This window comes from Meleagris gallopavo, chromosome 14 (assembly GCF_000146605.3).
Source record: "Meleagris gallopavo isolate NT-WF06-2002-E0010 breed Aviagen turkey brand Nicholas breeding stock chromosome 14, Turkey_5.1, whole genome shotgun sequence".
Lineage (NCBI taxonomy): Eukaryota > Metazoa > Chordata > Aves > Galliformes > Phasianidae > Meleagris > Meleagris gallopavo.
The window spans coordinates 156,884-182,253 of record NC_015024.2 but is presented as its reverse complement, the minus strand read 5'-3'; the positions used below and the strand labels follow the sequence as shown (position 1 = coordinate 182,253).

The 25,370-nt window shown below is 40.5% G+C and overlaps 1 protein-coding gene across 1 annotated transcript in view; it reads right to left on the bottom strand.

Moving 5' to 3' along the window:
• Window positions 1-289: 289 nt before the first annotated feature.
• The window catches only part of SFMBT1 (Scm like with four mbt domains 1), a 77,655-nt gene continuing 52,574 nt past the window's right edge, over window positions 290-25,370 (bottom strand). Inside the window, 18 exon segments of the mRNA XM_031555519.1 lie at window positions 290-5,599; window positions 6,296-6,424; window positions 6,911-7,156; window positions 7,340-7,409; window positions 7,411-7,516; window positions 8,293-8,468; window positions 10,791-10,900; window positions 12,555-12,694; window positions 14,072-14,136; window positions 15,269-15,311; window positions 16,446-16,559; window positions 17,267-17,393; window positions 18,752-18,834; window positions 20,435-20,585; window positions 21,727-21,828; window positions 22,882-22,926; window positions 22,928-22,977; window positions 24,285-24,531. Of these exon segments, the coding sequence (XP_031411379.1) occupies window positions 5,459-5,599; window positions 6,296-6,424; window positions 6,911-7,156; window positions 7,340-7,409; window positions 7,411-7,516; window positions 8,293-8,468; window positions 10,791-10,900; window positions 12,555-12,694; window positions 14,072-14,136; window positions 15,269-15,311; window positions 16,446-16,559; window positions 17,267-17,393; window positions 18,752-18,834; window positions 20,435-20,585; window positions 21,727-21,828; window positions 22,882-22,926; window positions 22,928-22,977; window positions 24,285-24,531 (2,145 nt within the window). The 3' untranslated portion in view covers window positions 290-5,458.

Here is a 25,370-nt window from a genome sequence, read left to right as displayed (position 1 = left end):
GCGGCTCCTCGCGATGAAAGGCAGCGCTACGCCTCCTCTGCGCGACCTTCAGGATCCCGTGGAACACCGGTTCGCCCCTCAGGAGGCTCGAGACGGCCTGGAAGGGCGCGCTAGAGGCTGCGGACGAGCGGGGCAGCGATGTGAACGCGGTCAGCGCTTCCCCCGGCCGCTCACTGGACGTGCCCTTGTAGTTCCCCCAACACCTCCTTAAGATGGAAAAATCACTCGCTGGGAAGCAGCGGCGTTAAGAACCAGACCCGTCCGTAACAGTTTAAATATCTTTTTTTTTTTTTAGTTTTCTTACAACCACTTAAAACCGTCATATACCACAAACTTATGTACATTATTTACAGACAAAACAAGCAAAATAGCCATCCAAAATATTTTTTAAAAAAGCCTCTGATTAAATTGTTACACCTGCTCCGACAACGGTGGGACTTCATACGCGTATCTTCTTGTTTGTGTTTCTCTTCTATTTAGTATTTCACTCTCACTGCATATACATATATATATTTATATATATTTAAAAGTTAAGGATAAAACAAGAAGCAGAAGGGACACGACACAATATGCATTTAAATCTTTGTTTAAGAATAAGCAGCTAATTAAAAAAGGCGAAATACAGGAAAAGTGCATCAGTTCCAATGAGTTAGTATAAGAAACAGGCCCAGATGTGGAGAGCAGGTGCCCCTTAGGGCCAAGTCTCCCCAAAGGCCTCTGATTGTCTACAAAGATTATTTTTAATTTATTTTAAACAGAAATAATAATAATAATAAAAGGAATCAAAGAGGTGCGGAGAAACATGATGCCTCCAGAAAAAATTATTTTTCCACAAGGTTTCTTGGAAACTGGTGTTCAACAACTTTTGGAGAGTGGGCAAGAACCATTTGTGCCCAGAATTCATTGTTCATTCACACGAGTTGAGCACGACTCGAGCAGCAGGCCTGTTCCTCTTGAACTGTGCAATGCTGGAGGACTTCTGCAGGCTGCGTGCCCACCGTCGTGCCGTCAGGGTGAGTTCTGTCAGTGCAAGACCTGCTCGCTCCCATGGCTTAAAGCTGAGCCAGGCACCGCTGGCTTTGCACCTAATGGGAACTTTGTCTTCCCATCAAAAAAATCCATCTTTATGGTCCGGTGCATTTCGGGACAAGTGATGCAACTCTGAAGAAGCGAGAGATGACCATGGAGACAAAGTGCCACTAAACGTGAGTTGTTTTCACTAGATTTCACACAGATTCTTGTCATCATTTAAAACAAACAAACACACACATAACAGTAGAGAGGCTTGCTGCACCAGATGTTCTCAAGTCCCCTTCCAGTCCTTCACCCATAAGGCTGCCTTTGAAAACAAGGCTATATGCATGCTTGGGCAAGTTCAGCAGCGCTCTGAAAGGCGGTTCAACACACAATCCCTTTAAAACGGAGCCTTCAGCCAACATCTGAGCCTCCTGACAGAGCCTATGTCTTTGTGCTTGCTTGTTGTTCAACAATTTCAGCTCACAGTAGGCAGTAACGGTCTGCCACCAAGTGACAGGACTGGTTAGGGAGTAGCTTTATATAGGATCGTCGTATTTTTGGCTTTCTGGTGAGGCTGCTTCATCTGAGAACCTCTTCTCTAGCAACAGGTTTGGTTCAAAAGTATTCAGTCTCCAATCTGAGCTTGACAGTTCTGAAGCCTATTCAATTACATTCAAAAATCTCCCGAGCCACCTCTCCTTTTGCCACGTTTTTGTACTTCATACAGAAGAATAGAGTGCTCACTCCAATCTACTGTAAATACATTTACACTTCTGTGGACTTAGCAGCTAAATACTTCCTTCCTCCTTTAAAGCATCATTAGAATCAAGAATAAACCCCAGCAGAGTTTAAAGCAACGACAAAATAATGCTGAAAGTTGTGAAGGAAAAAGTAATCCTAACTACTCTGAACTCTGTACTCAGTCCCAGGAGAAACTTCAGACATCCCCGGTGTTGTACACAACACAGTGAATTTCCTTTTCCTTCTGTCTTTCTCAAAGAGCAACTTGCAGAAGGGCTTAGTGCTGCACCTCCCCTCTTCTGGAAGGGTCACTTTCAGCATAAGGAGAACAGTAAGCTGCTCACGCCTCTGGGGATCATTCTCCCACATTAACCTTGCGTGACGTTTGTAGAGGTCAAACATTTCTCTTATGGGTTCCTTCTGCTGATTCTGCACACTGCAGAAACTCAACAGCAAAATACTGCTGCCCAGTGAGGCTAAGCTTAGCACAGTATGAGTGTGATGCAGAGGCACCATCAGGTTTCTAAAGCTATGACGTGCAAACCAAGGTTGTACAACACATACAAAAATCAGACAGACAAGAGCATAAGCCATCAATGGGTCAGTTAAGCAGCATCTCTGTTTGCCATCTGTATAAACAGTGCACCCAACAGAGGGCTCATTTTCTTGTAATGAAGCCATCTGTGAGATACCACTGCTTCCCTCCTGGACTTCAGCTTCATCATGTTTTGTGATGAATGGAAATGGTAGAGGACAGAAAAAACCTCTGAAGCCAAACTGAATTACTGAAGTTTCAGCAATTTCTGCTGGTAAAACACAGATGTAATCCTGAAGCCAAGGATTCGGGCATCAAGCTACCCAAAAACCCAGTTTTGAAGAAAAACAGCAGAATGTGAGCTGATTGAAGTCATATTGCTGCAAGAGGAACAAATATAAGGGCAGTTGTCTGCCACACAGAGAGAGAGAGAGAGAAAAACTTGAAACAGTTGTGTAGAATCACCATCCATCAAGATGCCCCAGGTATCCCTTTAAAATCCAGCAGTAAAAGAGTGCACCTTCTTCCAGGAAACAGAGTGTACAGTACCCGTGTGCAGCATAAAAACATTTCACAAATAATGAAAACATCCCTTTTGAAAATCACAACAAAAACAGATCCCATTGGGACCAGACTGTCAGTGCCTCCCAAAACAAGGCAGAAAAATCCAGCTTCTAAAACATGCCAAAGGTGACCAGTAAGTCTCCCTCTAACCTCTGAAAGTGACTGAATAAAAGAAGTATGACTTTTGTATTTATACCGTAGGTGCCATGTGAACAGGCTCACTAAGTTACCCTTTAAGCTCTGTTCTCTTCTGACAGCTACTCTGAAGAACATCTGTCTGGAAGTAACATCTCTTGGCCATGCAAGTGAATCTGCTGGGTACCAGCTTCTTTAACAACACAAGAGTTCTGGAATCCCAGAAGAATGACAAAAGCATCATCTTTCAGCCCAGAAGTTCTCTGCTGGTCAAATTTCTCAAGACAAGATGCTGACAGCAAAGCAACAAGGTTTCTTTCAAAAAACTTTTCCAGAATAATTAGTTCTCACTGAGCTTACAGTAAGGGAATGGGGCACAGGAGGATCACACAAAGAGCCAAAGCATCCTTTCATTGGCCACACACTTGGTGCAGGGAAGAAAAAGAGGACATTTTGTTTTCAATTTAGGTTGTTGCATGGAAAAAAAAATTCTGATGTTAGCACTTCTGTAAGTAGTTCTGCCTCAGTGAGGTAGTTATTCTAAGGGGCTCACAGCAAAATAAATCAAAAACAGTCATGCAGTTTTGCTTACTCACAACAGTTTTCATAGGTCGTCAGTCCCCTCAGCGTGTGTGGTGGATACAGACTGTGCAAACTCAGCTCCTAGTTTACAGCTCTTAGTTTAGAGATGACCTCTTCAATGAATCTACAGCTCCCAGCACCAGAATAACCTATCATTTTGGGCCCTGGACAAGCTCGAATTCATCCACTGATCAGAGTAACCACACAGAAGCAAGCAAAAGACCTAAAGACCCCGCAGTAAGCACCTTCCTCAACTGTCTTCGTATGCCAGGGTCTGTATGTGAAATGCATGTAAATGAACAGGAGAAAGTATCAGGGCTGCATGCTCCCTGACTTCACAAAGCTCCAGCCCACGCTCCTCCACATACTGGTGAGAGCAGGCAAAGTAAATGAATGCAAAGCACTGGAAGCCCAATCCTACTGTGAAGCAGATCTCAAGCCTGATGTGCAAATTCCCCACATCTTTAATGGAAAGTAAGTTAAGCCCTCTTACTTCAAGTGTGAAGCACAGGTCCACAGCAAGTGGGTGACTGGGTTTAATGCCTAAAATTAAAATCAGCAATTCACCCCATTGTGGGTCTACTGATGAAACTGGATGTCCCTCAGGTCCTTTTTCTTTTCCCTAGAAAAAGATCAAAAAGCCCTTCCCAAGCCTCCACGTTGTTGTCAAGTCTGATCCTGAGTAGCTGTAAGTAGGTAAAAATACAAAGTCATGCTTTAAGATAGTTTCCAGTATGCAAACACTGGCACAGAGCTATGTGCAGTCCTCACTGATCGCAGTTTTCTTAGTGTATTCTCCAGGAAGATGTGCAGGTAACAAAGCAAAAAGCTGCTGACAGGCTCTGTGAACATGGCCCAATTCCTTAAGAAAAGGGAAACAACTTCACAGAATTGGAAAGGGCAAAATAAAGAAAATATCTTTTATCTGAAAACCAAAATAAAAGAAAATGCAGAGGCACTTTCTCTCTCCTTCCTTCCCTCCCCCTCCCACCACAGTCCATCCGTAAGAGAAGCGCAAAATAATTATTTTCTGACACCTCAGAATAAAGTAACACCCAAGTTCAGCCCGCACAGGTTTCCACTTAAGCTCTGGAACAGAAGCTCTGTATGCTTACTCTGCTTTGTGTTTCTGGCATGCCTGCAGAAGACAGACTGCTGTGCAGCTATCTGTGAGTTGTCCACAAGTAGTTCCCTCCCTTTCTAGTTCACCATTTCTACTGTTCAGGCCACAGAGGTAGTAAAAACAAAACAAAACAAGACAAAACAAAAAACCAACAACAGAGACAAAAAAAACCCAAAACCAACCCTAAACAAAACAACAAACAAATCACACTCTTGCTATACTGTACATTCAGAACCTTGTGGTCACATTGCTGTCCTAACAATGAACAAATTCATCAAAATACTCAATATTAACAAACGAATGTGCACCAAGCACATTCCAAAGCCAGTGCTGTGGTAAAGCAAGTGTCCGTCCATGAGGAGGGATGGAGATTCTGTGAATCACCAGGAATATAGGAAGGTTACTTCTGGCAGCCTGCATGCGAACGTAAACAGGGTTCGTTTCTCCTTTTAAAGTTCTGTGCCAACAGAACTACTGAAATGTCACTTCCCACCAGAGGAGACTTTTCCGTAATCGTTAAAAAAGACATTAAAAAAAGGGAACCATAGAGCAAGAGACTATTGTGTTCCCAAGCTGGCAGCTGGTAGAGTAGCCCCTGTTTTTGCACTGGCATTTTCCTCCAGACGTTGTCTTTTCTCCAAAGTGAAAAATGGAGGTTGACTCATGCTCCTGGGTTGCCAGTTCAGCTTTATTTGGCTTTCCTTGATAGAGAGAAAGGAGCATGGTTGTGCTTCAAAGGTCTGCTTCAACTTGACTGCTTCTCAGTTAGCGAACTGCTGGTAAAAAGCAAGTTTAACCCTTTCAATGTGATGGCAAAGTTTAATAGCTGGCCCGAGTTTCAAGTCCATACACTCCTGAACGGTCGGCAGGGTCAGCAGCAGCAGTGCCTGGCCGTCAATTTCCTGTCAGAAGACAAAACCTCCATATTGACTTTGCATTTTTTCTCCCCATCTCCTTTCAGCTTTGACTTGCTGTAATTTCAGAATCATGACCATTTGTAAATTAGCAATTTCTTCTACTCTACTCCAGCTTAAAAACTTCCCTTTCTCACAACAAATTATCTCCTTTCTTAAGATGTCAGCTCAAATTCACTAGCTAAGAGACTGAACCTTACGAGATGCTATTTTTTTTTTTTAACATCTATCATAAACCATACTCAGCACCAGTTCCTGTACTAGGTATTTTTTATGGCAAGTTTTAATCAAGATGCATAATCTGACTCGTGTTTGTACTCCTGTTGCCATACTTCGACACAAAATACTTCATTTGCAGCGTACAACACAGCAAGTCAGTCTACAGAATGAATTACATCATTTGGAGACCTCAACACAAGAGGCAAAAGTCCAGAAAACTAGCTGCTGCCTTTGAAGTGCTGAGCGATACTCCACAGACTAAAATCTCTTCCACTAAGAATTTAGAAATCCGAACAATTGTGTCCATTAGCTTAAGTCTCTTCGGAATCTGCAGAAAGTTGTGCATGTTTTCTTTTTTTACCCCTCAAAAATCCGTCATGCAATTTAAACTCATTCCTTTTTATGATTCATTATAAAGGTCTAAGAATGAAGTAGCAGCTTCAGTGCTTTAACAGAAAATCATACCTGGTCGAGGAAAATTCTTGCCAGTGGTGCACAGTCAGTGGATTTGAGGAATCGCACGACGTCAGCCACGCTCCATTCCAGAGGGTTACTGTCCAGCTGCAACTTTTCGGCAACTTCAATCTTTATTTCCTAGACAAGCCACCCACCACAAAAAGAACTAAAATACTGTAGATGTCATGGACCAACAGTCCCACGCTCCAAATATTCATCTGCCCAATAAAGCCGTAATGAGAGCTCTCAGTTTTTCATACTCCTCGGTTAGCACAGACGTGCAGAACAGCACTGTGCTGCAGTTGGAGATCATATCCTTATTGTCAGTAAGGTAAATCTAAAATGAGGATTTCTCCAAGCCCCCGCTCAAGTTGAACCAAGGAGTGCCAACAGTTGAGAAGTGGAAAGCTCCCCATTCTATTTACAGCCACCTACAGTTTAGTCTTCATTACAATCCCGCAATACGATTGTAATAAAAATTACTTTTTAAAATATTCTGCAGTGTCTTCACAACATCCCTTATGGGATAATGGAGTATTTTAGAAAAACACACTGGTTAATACTTCCGAGATGTCTGTGCTTGCCCAGCGCTCAGCAAAGGCACAAATCTATGTTCAGAATTACCTTTGGTGAAGGAGGCTTATTTTCATCATCGGAAAAAGAAAAGGTCCTAAGCTTCCTCTTCCTCTTGTCTTGGTCCTGAGTCAGAGAATGAGACAGCTCACTCTGTGTAGGAGAGGATGACAGTGATTTTTTCTCTGATACCTCTGATTCCTCAAGCAATTCATCTTGCTGCTCGGATGTACTATCCTCACTCAGAGATTCTTCATCTACCTCGTCCTGGTCATCCTCCTCTTCTCCTCCACTGCCCTGGATGGTGGGGAAAAGAACACAGCAACAAAATAAAACGTGGGAAGATTAGGACAAAACTACATCAGTCACCCACTTGTCAGCTGTAACCTGAAGTTATAAGGAACTAACAGTTTCTTGTTTCAAATGAAGCTGGTCCACGATCACATACCATATCTGTTAAAGCTGTCGTCAGTCTCATACCTGGGGAGATCCAGCTGGAGTGTTATCCACTGAAGTAGAAGAACGTTTTTCTTATGAACAAAAAATGTTTTCGTTTCTTCCGTCTTTTATTTGGTTTCTTCATGGCTACTTCCAAGTTACTGTGGCCACCCGGAGGCCTACCTATCCGCTTGTTTTTCCGCTTTCCATAATAGTGTGCTACCAGGACAGAAGAAAGGAGCATCATGTTGAAATGCACCTTCAATGTCACTAGTTATGTTTGTCCATCATCAGGACTGGAAAACCAGTAGCAGGACATTTTTCCCAGTAGAAATCCCATTTCTGCAAAACTTCTGAATGAGTATATCTATATTTTCCTCTTCAATTTGGTTTAAGGAAGAAGAGTTACTAATATATTTTATTTGCCCAGTAACAGTAGATTTACTTCTTTAACTTTGAGAAATCCCAGATGATCACATTTTATTAAAAAAAAAAAAAAAAGTCATCAGCTACAGACTTCATCCACTGTCGGATGTCTCTTGTGATGTTTGTGCAGTTTTTAAACATGGCCTCAATGCACTGTTTGTTCTCACAATGTCAAATGGCTAAAAACATAAAAAACCTAAAAGCTAAGAAGAGGGCTTGAAAGTATTTTATTTTGTTCCACAACAGAATGGTAAAAACAATTACAATGCCACTTAAATTACAATATTAGAGCCAGTTCTTGTCCCAAAAGTTGTCTTAAGAAGATAAAACTTTAAGCTCACAATAAGTTAATGCACAGTTTTACCATTTAATATAAAGTTAATTTTTTCTGCCCTACACATTGGTGCATGGATATTTTGCAGGCCAGTGAGGGTAGCGCTCGAGCTTTTCCTTCTGTAAGCAAAGCAACGCACTTTGGATTCCTTTTGGAGCCAAAGCCAGAGCAAAAGCAAAATATAACACCCCTATATAACAGCCCCACCTCAGTTTGACAGCCACAGCCTACTCACTGTATTTAGTCTTTGTCAGGACAGAGCAGTTCTCTGAACACTTATCCAGCACCATCTGAGGGCCAAAAAGGTTCGGACAACATTCCAGCTTGATGCATGTTTTCCTGCAGAAATCTGCCACTCGATCTGCTGTCCTCACAACTTCCACAGTTGCACGGTAGCTCTTCCCTTTGTACCTAACATTGAAAATGTGGTCATAATTCAGGAATCCTGAAATACCCTCTGAGAAGACTATCCCAGAGCTCAGATAGTTTGTTTTCTTTGTTCACAGGGCTCTTTTTATGCGACCACACTGTGGCGTGGACAGCTTATCCCCAAAACCCAAGACTGACCATACTAATTTATGCCAGAATTCTGCCAAACAGGCTAATAAAAGGAATCAGCAGACAGCTTCTAGTGAGCCACTCTATGTGCATACTATGGCATATACTGTCGCATTTCCAATCAGCTTTCATCTAATTGCTGCAGAATTTGTCAGGACAGTCACTTGCCATAACTCCACATAGTGCTCTTGTTTGAATTCAAAGTAAGAAATATCAATTTCTTTTTCTTTATCAGCCTTGCAGCAACACTGAGAGAGCAGCACAGTGAGTTATCTGCCATCTCATGCAGCATTCCTGCTCCCAGTCCAGCTATTGGCAAATGCTGATATGTCTTAGGAATGTCTCGGGCCTACAAATAGCTAGGTGATACACTGAAGAAGAGTGTTATATCATCATACTGCAGACATCCTAGCTCTCACCGTGGTGACAAAAGAAGCACGCAGCAACTTCAATGAAACAAAAGATTTTTTTCTACTTCAGCCACATCTTTTATTTGCATTAACTTTTAAATGATCTTCCTATTATCCAAAGCCAAATACAAAGCAATCCTTCAGTGTATGGAAAAATGCCCTTTTACACACAAAAATCAATCCAGCAAAATGATTACTGATATATTCAAAACCATATAGTAAAGTCTGTGCTACTGCACACTGGGAAAATCTACTCTTTAGTACACAAATACAGAGACTTAATTACAAAGCTACTGCTAGAGTGTAAGAGAAGACCTGGATATATACAAATACGATCATTGTTTTTTTCCTAGCTACACACTAGCAAAGAAGCTCAAACCCAAAAGAGTCAACAGGAAAACTAGGGAGCACTTTGGGTAGGCTACTGTAGAAAGACTTCCATGCCAGACCATTTCAGAGTGCTGCTACAACTTAACTTCAGAGAACTCATCTCCCACTGAGAAATGTGTGGAAATGCAATGGAAGCCTGCTAAACTTTCAAAGTAGTATGTACTTTTGCTTTCAAATAGTGACATTTACCTTCAGGTATTAAGTAGCTCAAGCTTCATGTTCTAGTCTGCTAGTGGATATGCTGTGTTGTACCAGCACCACACCAATAACTGCTTACATGCCAACAAAGAGCACATTTGGCACATTAAGGAACATTAAATTCTGATGCACTTTGACAGACATTCACAAAGGACTTTATGAAGATTTGGAACTGTAGTTTACAGCATGTAAAGATTCTGGCAGACAATTTTCTCATCTCTGAGATGAGTGCACCCTCAGCAAGTTTGCAGACAACACCAAGCTGAGCAGAGCAGTTGGTACGTCTGAAGGAAGGGATGCCATCCAGAGGGAACCTGAACAGGCTTGGAAATTGGGCTCACCAAATGAGGTTCAACAAAGCCAAGTGCAAGGTGCTTCATTTGGGTTGGGGCAATGCCAGATATGTGTACAGACTGAGGGAGGAAACTCGTTGAGAGCAGCTCTATGGAGAAGGACTTGGGTGTCCTGGTAGACAAAAGACTTTACATGAGCCATCAGTGTGCACTTCCAGTTCAAACACCAACACTGTGCTGGGCTGCATCAAAAGAGGGTGACAACAGGCAGGAAGGGGACTGTGCCTCTCTGCTCTGCCCTCAGGAGGCCCCATATGGAGCTCTGTGTCCAGGCCTGGGGAAAAATGTGGAGCTTTTAGAGCAGGTCCGGATGAGGACCGTGAAGATGATCAGAGGTCTAGAGTCCCTCCTCTACAAAGACAAGCTGAGGGAGCTGAGCTTATTTAGTGTGGAGAGCTGGGGAGACCCGATAGTGCTCTTTCAGTAGTTAAAGGGAGCTTACAAATGAGAGGGAAGTCAACTTTGGGTTGCTTTATCTATGGGGGATCAAGAGGGACTGGTTTTAAACTAAAAGAGGGGAGATTTAGATTAGATGTTGGGGAAATTTTTCTCCGAGAGAGTGGTGAGGTGCTGGAACAGACTGCCCAGAGAAGCTGTGGATGCCCCATCCTTGGAGGTGTTCAAGGTCAGGCTGGATGGAGCTTTGGGCAGCCTGGTCTTGTGGCAACGCTGCCCAGAGCAGAGGGGATGGAACTAGATGATCTTTGAGATCCCTTCCAACCCAAGCCATTCTGTGATTCAATGAAATATCAGAAGTTAAAGCACAGACTGCACAGAAAACTGTTATTAGGATCAACTGAGTGGGGAATGGGACAAGTATTTACTTGGCTTTTAGGGTCTCTCCATGCCCATGCCATGCAGCTTCTTCATCCAACTGCAGCTCTCGCAGGACACGGCTGGGTTTGTACGCTGCATTGATCAATAAAGTGAGAACCTATAGAAGGGAGGAAGAGGACAAACTGTGTTTAGACTCTTTGTACAATAAATCTTTTTAAAGTGTTAGGGTAGAATAGGAGATCACTTCTATTCATCTGAATTATCCAGCATCAAAGAACTCATTCACAAGCAGGATTACAGATACAGCCAAAATGAAAACTGAGAGCAGTCAACACTTCAGACCTTGCCAAACCTTCAGAATTTGTCTGCAGAGTCACGAGTGTATCTAGCAACTTCCCAGTCAGCGCCTTTGAATTAAGTATCACTAAATTAAACTGCAGGGCTGAATACTGCAAAACTTGCACAACTTTCGGTAAATCTGAGTCTTAGAGACTTGTTCAGCATGTGAAGATATGCCTACAAACGCTGCAGGGCTTTGCTGCCTGCCAACCTTCTGCTTGCCACAAAATCTTACTCCAGAATCTTAAGCTCTCTTCTTTCTTGGCTTTTGAGAATGAAGATAGGGCCTGTACTCTAACAAAATGAGAATTTCTCTAGTGCTGTGAAATAAGGAACTCAAAGCTCTGAAGAATCTCAAGTTAGTGGGGATAGCACAAAGTCTGCATTCAGAGAGGTCTATTAGCAGATTTGCTCAAATACAGCCTATATCTTAAAATCAGATCCTCCCCCCCCTCAATTCAGAGACGTGCATTTTTCTCCCCAGTCCTGGGAGTCTCTCTACCCATTATGCATTTGACTAGGTATGAGCAAACTTCATCCAGTGAGCAAGTACTTGAACAAGCAGAGCAGAGGATATAGGCCTGCCTACAAACTTGCAATTTGTGTGCCCCCAAGTGCTGATGGATCAGGAACATGTTTTTTTAAAAAAGGTGATGTGCAGATAAATGATTTTAACAACTTTATGAGCATGCCAAAAGACAGGCTTTCATTTTCAAGTCAAATATTTGGAGATCAAAACGAGGGCAAACATCTTACTCGAATGTCCACCACGCTGTGTGCTTGTATGACACACAGTTACACCTTAGGAAACACGCAACCTCTCAGCTCAGATAATCACCATCCCATGACCTTTTTGGAGATTTTGAAAAAAATAATTACTATATTAGGGTATCTGTAAATTTTCTGCAAAGTGCTCTTAAGCATTAATAAATGGTCTTTTCCTCCTTTCTCCCCTCCCTTAGTTATGTTAGAAAGCAAATCCGTGATTTAATCTGATCTTTGTAGATTATATCCAATTTAAATACACCATAAAACAAAGAACTCCTTACATTTCCCTGTTACTGAAAATACATACTTTTTCATTTCTGCTAAGAAAAACTGTATTTCCTCTGTCCTCATATCAATGGTGTAAACTGTAAAGGAAAACTTTTGGGCTTATCTGAAGCTAAAAGCTGTTAATGAGAATTGAAGCATTCACTACAGCTGTAAGATACTAACTCCTCTGGTTGTGGTAATTAGAGTTTACTAAGAGTTAGCAGTTGAAGGCTGACTTTAATTCAGATACATGGGAGGGTTTTACTCTTTCCAACTATTCACAAAACGATCCACAGTTTGTACATCTTTCCATTAAAAACCTGTTTGCTCATCAGCAGTTTATGAACTCCTTAAACATATTAATTATCCATCCATAATTAGAGAGGCACTCTAGATTTTATGATGTTCTGCAGATCCACCACGTGCATCCAGCTCACCTCTTTCAGAACGAGAACACAGTTCCCAGGTCCCACAGACTGAGGAAGCTCTGCAATCCTGCCCTTGTTAAGGTAAGGCCCTGAGAAGCACCGGTGGTTGAAGTAGATCTTTGGGCAGCAATACTTTCCATTAATTACCACTGAGAAAGGAGAAAACTAAGTTTTAAATCACACGGCACAATCTCCCCAACAAAGAATTATTTCTTTGCAATGCTTAATATTTTAGGGGAAAAAAAAAACAAAAAAAACAAAAAAACATTTGAATGTTCTTGAATGACCTGAATTTGGGCAAATTCAGGTGCTACATTTGCAATCTCAGCACCAGTCATTCATGTTGCTAAAAGCACTGTTCATACTTTACACGCATACTAGCAAACTGAAGAACAGCTGGAAATAAAGCCTGTCATGTTTTGGAAAAAAAACATTTCTTCCAGCAAGCCTGATGTGTTGTGGTATCACATCAGTGAGTGCAGTCAGAAAGGCATCCACAAAGCACACCCTAACTCAGTAATTACAGACAATTTTTCCACTCAAGTAATTATCTGTCCCCAGGATTTCTCCACCACAGAAACTGGCAAGGCTTTTCTGCACTTTTCATTCTAAACTGTACTACTGGTTGCTTTCTTTTCACTCAGTCAAACCAAAGTGTATCAACTGATGAAGTGACCTCCAGTGAAATGACATCAAGTTTGTTAAGCCTGCTAAGTTCACAATTTAAATTCTGGGTATTGTGTATTGTAAGATATTTACATATCTAAAATTGTTTTACTCTAGGAATGTTGTAGTATTTTTGATTGAGCAACACTATCACTGAAAGATCTTAAACTGGAAAATAAATAAATGAAGTCAAATTTACATGATGACTCTATTAAAAACCAATTAAAATGCTAAGCAAGCACGGATCATTTCAATAGAGCTGCGTTTGGTGCAGCTTCAGATGTTCATTTCACTATACAGAAAACAGCAGAAGAGGCATTTTGTTGCCAAACAAATAGATCTGCATGACTGTTTCACCAGCAGATGTACTTATTCATCATATTCATTTGTAACAGTTTAGAAAATTATTAGATTTCACCATCTGGCACGCAACAGAGTTTACCATTTGAATTGCCTCTGTTTATTATGATGACAAAGTTATCGTAAAAAACAAGAGAAACCTGCTTTTCAAAGCTAGAATTTAAGTCAAGAGTACAGATTTAGCAGGCCTATTATGATTTTCCCAGTGTTACTGAACACAGCAGGTGACAATAAAAAAATAATCTGCATGGGTGACAGCAGGCTCCACACATTCTGTTGCAGAGGGAAGTTCTCATGTAAAACATCAGACTTCCAGGTTTAATGCACATTTCAATTGCAGGTCACAGAGCTAACTGCACGGTTTTGTCCATTTCATTCTTTCCTGATGTCCAACAAACAGTCAAGGATGGAAATCTTAAAACCTTTTCCTCCTCTTTTGGCTGTCGTGACAGAAGACCGTTGGGTTTTATTTTTGTTAGCCTGCCCTCCCTGATCAATACCTGAATCTGAAGAGTTCAGTTCCTGATTCTTTAGTCCATCATGAACTGTCCTTGAAGACAAAATTCTGAAATGGAAAGAAAGCTGTTAGCAACAGGGACAGATGGTCAGGACGACACCCCTCAGCTGCTAAAACTCCAACGCTAAAAGCCAAAATATTTCTCGCTCTAGCTTTATTGATCTGCTTTTTACATATTCCACATTTGATAACATTCCTCACCTCATCTTTTCTTTACTTAAACGTACAAAATCAACTGATTTCAATTCAGGAAGGACTGCTGCACTGCTACAGCTAGCAGCAATCATCTCTTCCTCGAAACATGGGCAAGCATGCTGATAATCACAGTGCATAAAGCAAGCAGACGTAGTTTACATTTTCTACTTCCTTTAACTTCATTCATACAGTAAAACAATGCATAGTCTTACATTTTGAAAAAGAGGATTTTAAACAAAATCTGATCAAAATGAGTCAAGCACTCCGGTAAGAATCCCAATTACAAAAACATGGACAGTCTGCTCAGTATTTTAGGAACAATGAAAACACCAACAGGGCTGCTGACAGATCTGGTGTTTGTAAAGCTCTAAGTCAATAAAGCCAACTGTCAGGCATTCTACTGAGCAGTTTTGAACAGTTTTGGTCCTGTACATCTAATATTGCCTTCTTGAATTTATTTTGTTCCACTTACTGAGTGACAGTATTCACACTAAAAACAAACCCTCCGTAGAACTGTGCATGTTCACATTACAGAAGCTATATTATTTGAAAGGAGAATACAACCAAAAGGGAACTGAAAAGTATTCTAGTTATCTTTTTAATTACCGTTAAGAAAGCTTCAAGCACACAATTTTAAATTCACATTGTTAAGATCAGGCTAGTTTTTCTTAAATGCATTCCAAAACTCACAGATACTGCAATCTTTTAAAAGTGATAGAGCAATAATTTCAAGACCAGATCTTCAGTGACTTCACCTATCCAGTAAGTTGAGTTGTGCTAGCATTGTTAAAAAATAAAGCCCATGCTTTCTATATCCAACTATGGCAGTGGAAGAGGTCTTTTCCAACATTACCAAGAACTGCAGCATTACAGATTGTGGAATCTCTCTGCCCTCAGCATAGCCTTAGTCTCCCCTGAGACAACATCATTTACTAATTAGAAGAAAACAAAACTAAACACAAACTAACCCAACACTGTTACTTACTGCTTCTCTGGTTGAACTACTGCAATCTTTTTCTGTTTATTTACTGAAAGAAAGGAGAAGAAAATAAATTCCACAAAGCAAAGAAGGCAAGCAAATAATGTTTTCACTACAGTAGATTTATTAGATACCTTTCCTTGAAGTTATATGCTATTTTTAAGTTCTGCTGTTCAAAAGGCCTTCTTGTTGTTTTTAATGCTTAAATCTACACTCCTGCCCCCCAACCAACAGATAAACCTCCCTTTCATTATTTCGATACTAATCTTGGACACCAGTGTTCATGCTCTGTCTATACTGGCTCTTACAATTAGCTAACACTATTACAATGGTAATAATAATAGGGTAATGAAACATGTGCCTCATGAGCTATTTCAGGCGTTGTTCCCAGCAAATAGCTGGATTTTTCCAAAAAGAATCTTTTTTCTAATTATGTTCCTTCTTCCTCCCCTGCTCTTGGCATTTCAGACACTTCCCAGATGAGTTTCTCCTGCTCTGACTTGCAGTAAATGACAGCTCATTCCAATCTTACGATTTTACAACTTCACTTAATAGACATTCTTCAGTTTTCCCATCTTCCATTTAGCTTTAATAAACAGAACTCATTAACCATTTGAGAGAAGATACTCTTACGTTACTAGCATAATTGGAACAGATAGCATTTACTTTTCAACATTTTATCATTAAGGGGTCATGACCAGCTGGCAGATTTACAAAGCCAGTCCTCCTCAATTTAACTCCCAAATGTCTACCTACTCAACACTGTTTTACTAAGGCATTAATTTTGTTTGTATAAAGTCAATATCAGACTCAGCCAGACATGTGGCAAGAACAGCTCATACAGATGTATGTGCATGTCAAGTGTGTGCATGCATGCATGCTTTTGTATGATTTCTTTCCTGTGGTTAATGCATTGTTTTCAAGCCCTCTTCCAGCCTGCGAGGGTCACAGAATAACACTGTCTGTTTTGGAATTATTGCATGGATTCCAGTTCCACTGAAGTATTTCTCACAGCTGGACCACACAGGCAGGGGAACAGTTGCACAAGGCATGGATTCTCTGTACACAGTGGAAGTTTCCAAACTGGGGGATGCCAGATCTAGCTGTGCAGTAACTTGCTCTTAAATGGTCTCACCATCTTTATTAAACCAGCTAGCCACTGCAAATGGAACACAACTGATACCTATTGCTTTGCAAGGAGGTCTGAGCTGATATCCATTCGTCTCACACCAGCCCACTGGAAATATATTCATCGATTCCACACTCACTATGCAGTCAGGGATGGGCTTCTTGGAGCCTGTTCAGTTAAGAAAAGCAAAAATTGAAACAACTCACAAAATCCCAAGAGTTCACTTGGTTAATGCTTGTTGCATGTTGCCAGAGAAGCTCCCTTCCTAACTCGCAGTGTACACAGTATCAACTATTCTCCTCCTCTACTGCCCAGGTACTTTCCTGATGTCATTTACTTCCACCTAAAGCTGGAGATGGAATTTTCCATCCACAGTCCAGCAGAGATGCACAGGGCATAGTAAATGCATGCTGATGTGCTTTCAATCTAGAAGTGGGATTATAATGGAGAGTGTCTGATATAGACCTATCTTAATAAGGAATCTCTTAAAGTTTTCTTCAAAACACCAAGTCAAAGCTTGGCTTTAAATGGAAATCACTCATTTATGAAAAGCAAACAAATAAACAAAAAACAACCCACATTACAAGGCTCTTGCTTTCTAAAAGACACCGATCATCCTTTCACACAGGGCACTAACTGTAACCCTAAGCCTATCACTGACCCACCACAGTGCATAAATTACATTCTTGCTGGCTTAACTAAGGCTAGCTGGGAAACAGGCAGTGCAAATGATGTGCTGTGTTTTTCTTTAGGAAACTGATCTGTTGCTGATATTTAACAGGTAGTGAGTTTGTTCCAGATACTCTTCAGGTCAGATTATGGTACCACAGAATAACCAATGTTAGTTCTACTCTGATCCCCCAAATCAGGCTTACCCTCCAGCTGAAGCCAAAGGTAGGAGTCTCTCAACTTGGTGACTGTAGCAATGCAAACTTCCTCAGGATCAACTGGGTTCACAGCCTCAAGTTTCATATTCTCCTTAAATCCATGGTCAGAAGTTAACTAGGAAAAAGCCAGAAAGCTTCAGTAAAATCCCATCCATATATCCAAAGTATGATATGAAAAGCTGTGAACAGGAGTAACGCACAAAACCCTCACTGTTCCAGTATCACAGAATGATATCCATGCAGAGAGAAAAGACTTCAGGTAATTCAGGTAATTAGTATATTAATTTAAAAGAAAGACTTTATAGACAGACCTAGGAAAGCACATTTGTACTCAAAATGAGGAGGCTGAGACTCACAGAAAGGAGTCAGTGCACTCCATGTAGGGAAGGACTGCCTGCTGCTGGCTGCGGAGTCTCACAAATAGTGTGACAAGGTTTTCTATTATTTTAGCTTGGAAACTCGTTTTAGGTATATAAACAACATCCCTGCCTCATCCAGAAGGGTCCTAGCAGACAGCAAAGGAAGCTTGCTGTCCATTTTATATTCCTTGGGTAATAGGTCCACATTTATTCAAAAACTCCTACAGAGTAGGAAGGGATGCCTATCCTGACCTGAAGCACCTGAATGAAATGCCAGGCACAGGACCCTTCCTCCAAGAGTGCAACATAATTACAGGATCAATGTTACAAATTCTGACACCAGCCTACTGTGAGCAACTTCTCAGAAAAGGGATAATAAATTCAATGACCTGTTCTGAGACACTACAACTTACAAGACAGAATAAGGGCAACAAGAATTCATAGCCAGCAACAACCTCTTCAAAAAATGGCAGTTTTTCATCTCAGCTTCTTCCCTGAAGCACTGCAAAAGCCCAAATATTGTAAATGGAACTGGCAGGTAAGTGTAATGGTACCCTTTTCTGTATGACAAGGTATTCTGCTTTGGGATGCAGCAATTCTATCATTTTACCAGGAAAAGACCAAAATCTATCAAGTACTTCAGGCATTGATTAATGTCAAATGATTACCTGCTCCTAATTTAAGATTGACTCGTTACTGATTAACACAATTGAATGCATTTTTCCACAGTGAAAGGAAGGAGGCTTGAAAGAATACACTAGGTAAATGGAAACAAGGTCTACTGTAAGGCCCTGTTTCCACGATTACTGCAGTGCCAAGGACCAGTGTTATTTTATGGCAATTCCCTGGACTCTAACACACTTCCATTTCATAAAACATTGGTTTCTTTTCAAGCTGCTTTATCACAACTGAAGCATTTAGCCCGCTACTTACTTAGCTAGGAAGACCACATGCACCTACTACATTCCACCCACACTTGCACTCTCTTAACTCTTTCATTTCACCAGTCATCACAGACAATTTAATTCAAAAACATGCAAAGTGGTTCTTCGAGCTGGAATCAAACATATAATTTACCTAATAGAAATGATGCTTTTCTGCAAGAGAACCTTACCGAAGGGAAGCAGCTCTGGGGAGCTGCCTCAGCACCGCACTGTTTGAGGTAGTCTGCCCAATCAAAGTCCTGCCCAGGATAACCTAGGCAAAGAACACACAAAAGGGTTAGTTTAACAGCGTGAAGTGACTCATTTCAAGCTGACACGAAATTTCTTTGGACCGCTCAAGCTGATCAGCTGACTGTGGTATCCCGGAACCTGTAGCAAGGCTCTCACATATCTGAGATATCCTCTTTATTTCCAGTGTAGAAGGACTTTGGGCACCGCTCCATTTTGTTTCCTGTTTCTGACTTGAAATACTGTCAAACTAAAATTAACTCAACAAAGCACATGCTGAAACTTAAATAGAGTAAATCTAAGCAAAGAGTTTTTTTTTTTTTTTCCTCCCTTTTTAAATAGAGCATCTCAAATGTGCTTAATATCAACATACTATTCCCTTAAACACCTATTAAATACCAAGCCTTTAAAGGTGGCAGTTAGTCTTTCCTAAGAGTGTTAAGTTTGCTAAAGGTCTAAATCTGCATACATGTTTAAGGGGAAGGGTATTAATGTGGAGCCTGTCAGGGGGCAGAGCATCACTCCAAGAAAAGGAGAAATTAAATGACTCTCAGAGAAGTACTTTGCCTGCTTATGATCAACAAGTAAATGAAGGGAATTGGCTGCAAAATAAATGTGCTGCCACAGTAGGTTGAGGCTGGCAGCATAATACCAGGGGAACAACAGCAGCAGTGATTCCAACAGTGTCTTTGAAATGTTCCCTTCCAAGTGACATCTGGGAGTAGGGTTTAAGAAATCGAAAGTTTTAAAACGTGTCTCAGAATGTCGTATTATCGTGATGACCTACAAATAACAAGGAGGGACTTAAGCACAGAAGGACCTGTGTATCTTTCTCAGCTTTATCAGTGCCAGTTGGTTTTGAGACCTCACGCAAATCTGAATGCCCACCATTTCCTGGGGGTCTGTAAGAAGAGAAGCTAAAAATTCATGTTAGCTCTAGACACGTGCCTAGAAAGCAAGATTTCATCTCTCCCATGCAAAATTACAAATAATGCTGGGTCAAGCAAAGCAAAGACATTTTTGCACCCAACCCAAGGAAAGCCACAAGACATACATGCTACAGTCTTTACTCCTCTGAACTGAAGGAGTGAAGGATACTGAGTCCCTGGTTTTACAATACTACTGCAAATATGTAAGAAATTCAGCAGCTGAGAATAACTCCCCATTCCCTTCCATCCTGAAGCGACATTTCAGCAATCTGCTACCTTGCCTGATAGGTCCAAGGAAAAAAAAACAACAACAAACCATTAAATTCTAATTGATAAGACACTCTGAAAACACTTTAAGACACTGAATAACAATGTCCTGCTCTTAACAGAAGCAAAAACCCAATGCATGGACCATAGGGTTCTGATATCATGTGAACACTGAAATCAATGTTGCCTTTAGCCCTGGAACACAATTTCCAAGAGGATTCCCATCCACTGCCATCTTCTCAAATCCAGGCACATATCCAGGAAACTTCAGTTTCACTAACTCTAAGCTCCTGTTTCTCAGAATATTTCATTTTCTTTGCTTCTCCTACAAGTGATTCTTTTGCAGAAGTGCTGTCCTGAACACAGCACTCTAGGGACCAGCAATCTTCTCCAAAGATGAGTGAGCATGACAAGCCTGCACAAACATACCTGGTGGGGGACTGAGATGTACGCCGTTCTTCAGACTCCACTGCACAGGGAAAATCCCAGCACTGTTGACATGGCAAATGTAGGACTGGCTGGTTGCACGCTCTGGCCTCAAGTCATCAATTTCTATCATGAAATATTTTTCATTGTACACCTGTTTTTAGCCAAAAGCAAAGCAGAGTCTTGTAAATAGCACAAACGGATCTACTCCTTCTTCCTCATTTTGATGACTTTACATTAAAAAGCATAAAAAGAAAACGATTCAAAAATAACCTGTGGGACTCACAGTGCAGGGCAGTCTGCTGACTTATCTGGAAACTTAGGAAAAGTAAATAATAAAAGGTAATGTGGGAGCTCTTAAAGAGATAAGGTTATCAAGTGCTAAATGGAATTATCTTATAAAAAAAGAACACAGAGCCAACAGAACTTGCAGTCTTACTACCACGCTGTAATAACAAGCTGCATATTTAAACAGAATTCAACTATGTCTTAGGATGGACTGCCACAAGAATAAACACTGAGCTCCTGCAATAAGTAGGAACAGAATGACATCATCATCATCCAGAAAAACAAATGATTTTCCTTCTCTTGGAACTGACTGCATTGTTTTAGTAATAAGTGAGCATCTTGTTTGAAGAAATGACACGTTAAGTGTGTAAAAGAGAGCTAGCACTGAAATGTAAGCTATTATATTGAGAAAACATCTGTCCTTAAAGTAAAAGAAATATTTTCTCAGATCCATACAAAAAAATTTAAAACACGCCCTGGCTTTATGTTGTACAGCAATATTTTGGTTTACAATATGAAAGTGGGTCTCTTCCAGAACCATTTACTTGTTTATTAACACAAGAAAAGAGAAGCTGCTCAAAAATTCTGTTTGAAATCTGATTATGATGTGGAGTTTTAATTTCAGCTTCTAAATCCACGTGTGGGCTCTCGATTAAAGCGAGATCACTTAAATTTCAGAGCTTACACATAGGAACAACATTAACTTCTGCAAAAACAAAACAAAACAAAAAATCTATCCTCAATCAGACACTCTGATTATGAAGGATCATATCTTGTTTTAAAAATCCAGGTTTGACAATGTCAGTTATTCGATCTTTTGAGCTTCTCTATTTATGGAATTTTTCCCATCCTTTGGTAACTAATACTTATAGTGACTACATCAAATACTTTATTAGAAATCTAGTTTGAGGTTTTAAGATAATCGGTTAGTGAGAATTTCCAGATCATGTGTTCACAAGGAGCAACTGAACTGAATCTTAGCAGGACAATTTAGAAAACCCTGGTACCTTGAGAACTGTGGCAGGAGAGATTACAAACGGAGCCGTTGGGTCCACAGCTTCTAACTTCATGCCTTCAGAGAATGAATGCACTCCAATCACAGGTTTATCCTGAAAGATCAAGTATCAGAGTCATTACCTGCCTTTCTCCAGTAGAAAAGACCAACTTTATGTAATTCAGCTGAAGTAGACAACCTGACTTTTTATTGGTTCATCTGAAGAAAGTAATCTGTCAGAGTACCAGCAACATCTCTACAATAAAAAGGCCAGCTATGATATCTGAGACTGATAGTTTTCTAGGAGTTTCTACGTGACTGAGTCCCAAAGATTCCCTCCTTTGACGTTCTCTACACACAAGCAAGATTTCACTGCAAAGTGATCTGGTAAGAACATACAAATCCTTTTTTTTTCCCTTTCAGCACTCATCATGAGCTAAACTAAGAGAGAACTAAAGAAGTCTTCACTTCCACCTTAAGAAAAGCTAACAAAACAAGAGTTCCTGCTCCAGAGAGTTGGCTGTTCTGTGTAAGATTCAACAAACTGAAGAGCAACACCACCTCCTCTTCTGTTCTGTTTATGGACCCAAATGAAGCTGAGAAGATGGAGCTAAGGACTAAATTGATATTCCTACTTTTCAAATTATGTCAGGTTTTGTTTCTTTTTTTAAACTCAATATAAAATTCAGACTTACTAGCAACATTTACTAGCAACATTTACTAATACTCAGGATCTAAGAGAATCCATTATGCAGCATATGTAACTTTACCAGCTTACATTTTAGGTGTTACATGTCAAACTTTCCAATGTACTCAAATATTTAGGAGTGAGATCAGATCAGAAGATCAGAACAAGGGTTTTTTCCCAGCACGACAAGTAAGGCTCACATAATTGCGATGGGTGCATTGTCAAACTTCACAAGAACAGGATCATAGTATGACATTTTATTTATTCCACTTCATTTTCAACGAGAGGAGGAAAGAGAAAAGTTTAAACAAACAAAGCAAAAACAAAACAAAACAAAACAAAAACAAAACAACAACAAAAAAAACATTGAAAATATAGAAGAAATTTTGAACAGTGACTGACTTCCCTGAATAATTTCTTAGGAATACAGCATTTTGTGGTATTATTCACAGCATTCTATTTCATATATTGTGTCTTTACCTTAAAGAGATCTGTAGGAACTGATGACTCTTCTTCCTCTTCTTTACCTTCTTCAGGATTCTTGCCAATCTGCTTCACTTTTCAAAGACCTAATGGCTTAAGCAAACAGAATGGGAAATAGTGGATGAAGTGACCACCTTCATTCTTTCCCCTCAGAAAATGGATGCAGTGATACCAAAAGTTTGATTTGTGTTCCTTAAATGTTACATTCATATCTGTTCAGAATCTGTGCAAACATCTTCATTCTTAAAAACTTACAGCTTGGTGAGACTTTTGGATATGTTACAAGAAGGGACTGTAGTCAAACACTGCATCACCTATGTGGGGCCCAGCCTTGTCTTTCTTAGAAAACATTAACTCTGTCACATTAACCCTGAGGAAAACTGCAGCAGAAATGTACGACCAGAAAACTGGACAATAATAGTTTGTTCTAGGCTTAAAAAAGGGGACGTCTGAACAGATCACTGAATCACAGAAACCCTGAGCTGGAAGGGACCCACAAGGAACTTCAGTTCCAACTCCTGTCTTCACACAGGATCACCCAAAAATGAAACCAGGTATCTGACAGTCCCAGCTGTACTTGTTACTCCTTCAGTAACTGCAGATCCACACCTCTCTATAGCAGGGGAATTACTTTTACTAGTACCATGCAAAGGATCCCTGAAGTCAAGTCTGTGAGGACAGACGTAAAAAGGAAACAAGTCTAATAATTAGATTGAAATCAAAACCTTATGTTTTAAAAAAAACATTATTCACTCAAACAGTGCTGTGAAATCCACTCATCTGGTTCCTGTCAGTGATGTGGTGTACCCTCACTACCCTCATTTCAGCAGAGGTTGGTCAACATGAGCAAAGGCACAGTCATTTCAATTTAAACAGTCTGGGTTTTATCAGCACAATTTTTTCCTTATGCTCCACTCCCCTTATGACCAATCCTCTGTACCCTTTTCCATACTGTCATTCTCAGGGCACTCATTTTTAAGGACATTTTCGTACGATGTAAGACCTCTTCACAGAGAGCCTCAAGTATCCTCCTAGACTTCAAGTCCCAACTGTGAAAGCTCCCATTGAGCAGTACTTCAACAACTGATTACCTTTTCCCCCACGTACAGGAGTACAACTAAAAAAATAACTGTAAAGGCCCATTCCTCAGACCTTCCCTTCCCACAGATAGAAACTTTCAACAGGCAAAACTATTTAGCAATTTTTAAACGAGCGAGTGAAAAGTCTTGTAGGACTATTAGTGCTATTTTCACTTAGTTTTTATTAGGAATAGTATTTGACAGATTGTATAATGATTATTTGATCACCACATGCATCCAGTATGTAGATTTAGAGCACCAGAGTGGCAGGAGTATTCCCCAATCTTTCTCACCATGTCAAAGATACAAGTTTTGAAGTACCTAAAGGTGGTTGCAGGTTATATCCATTTTGAGTTGCCCATCCCACTTGATGAAGGAAAGGGTCCAAGTAGAATATCCACTGGTCAAATTTGTCAGAATCCTCCAGCCCTTCATATCGCATCTTGAGTCTCCCACCAACGTTTTCCACCACATTGACAATCCAGGCCTCCAGGGCATCCCGGGAGTTCTGGAGCTCCAGTCGGGAGCCTGGCGCAATGAGATCCAAAGGATTTTTCCCTCTGTGAAGCTACAGAAAGAGAACAAGAAAATAAAGTCAATTATTACAACAGAACTCAAATATCCTGCACTTCCACTTTTGTTCTGTCCCTTACCCACATTCTTTTGGAATAAATCAGGTATCAGCACACAAGCAAAGAAAGACACATCCTTACCAACACACAGGACAACAGAAATTAGTGCTTAGAATCACTGGTGCTTGCATCAGAGTTTCTGTACTGCCTGTTCTGTACAATTACACATTTCACTTAAATGCTGTTTATCATTTTCAGAAGCATTATCCCTTATATATGCAAGGTTTGGAGTAGACATGAATAGTTCCTTTTTAACTCATCTGGCATACAAAGAAGACTAGGCAGAAAAGACGCACACATAAAAATACTAATTTTGAGGAAGATACCAATGGTACTCTCCCAAAAAATGATGTTGCATACTTAACTAGCAGACACCAATAATGAGGTGGCCAAGTACTGTTCTAAGTTCAGAGAAGGACAACTTAACTGGCAAAGTTTAAAGATTTAAGTGAAACAACAATCTGCCCACTAGTGAAAAATAAAAAATTAATGAAAGCCGTCAGCTCAGAAAGGGAACAACCTGAATGCCTGATAAATAAAGGATGATTTCCTCAGAGTTGTATAAAGGAGGACTAGAACAAAAGGAAGACTGAAACCTAAGGAAATTTGAAAAAGGTCTTTCTTCTGATAGGGCTTATCAACATTTCACATTAATTCTATTAGGAGGAAGTTTTTCACCCAGAGGGTGGTGAGGCACTGGAACAGGTTGCCCAAGGAGGCTGTGGATGCTCCATCCCTGCAGGCATTCAAGGCCAGGCTGGATGTGGCTCTGGGC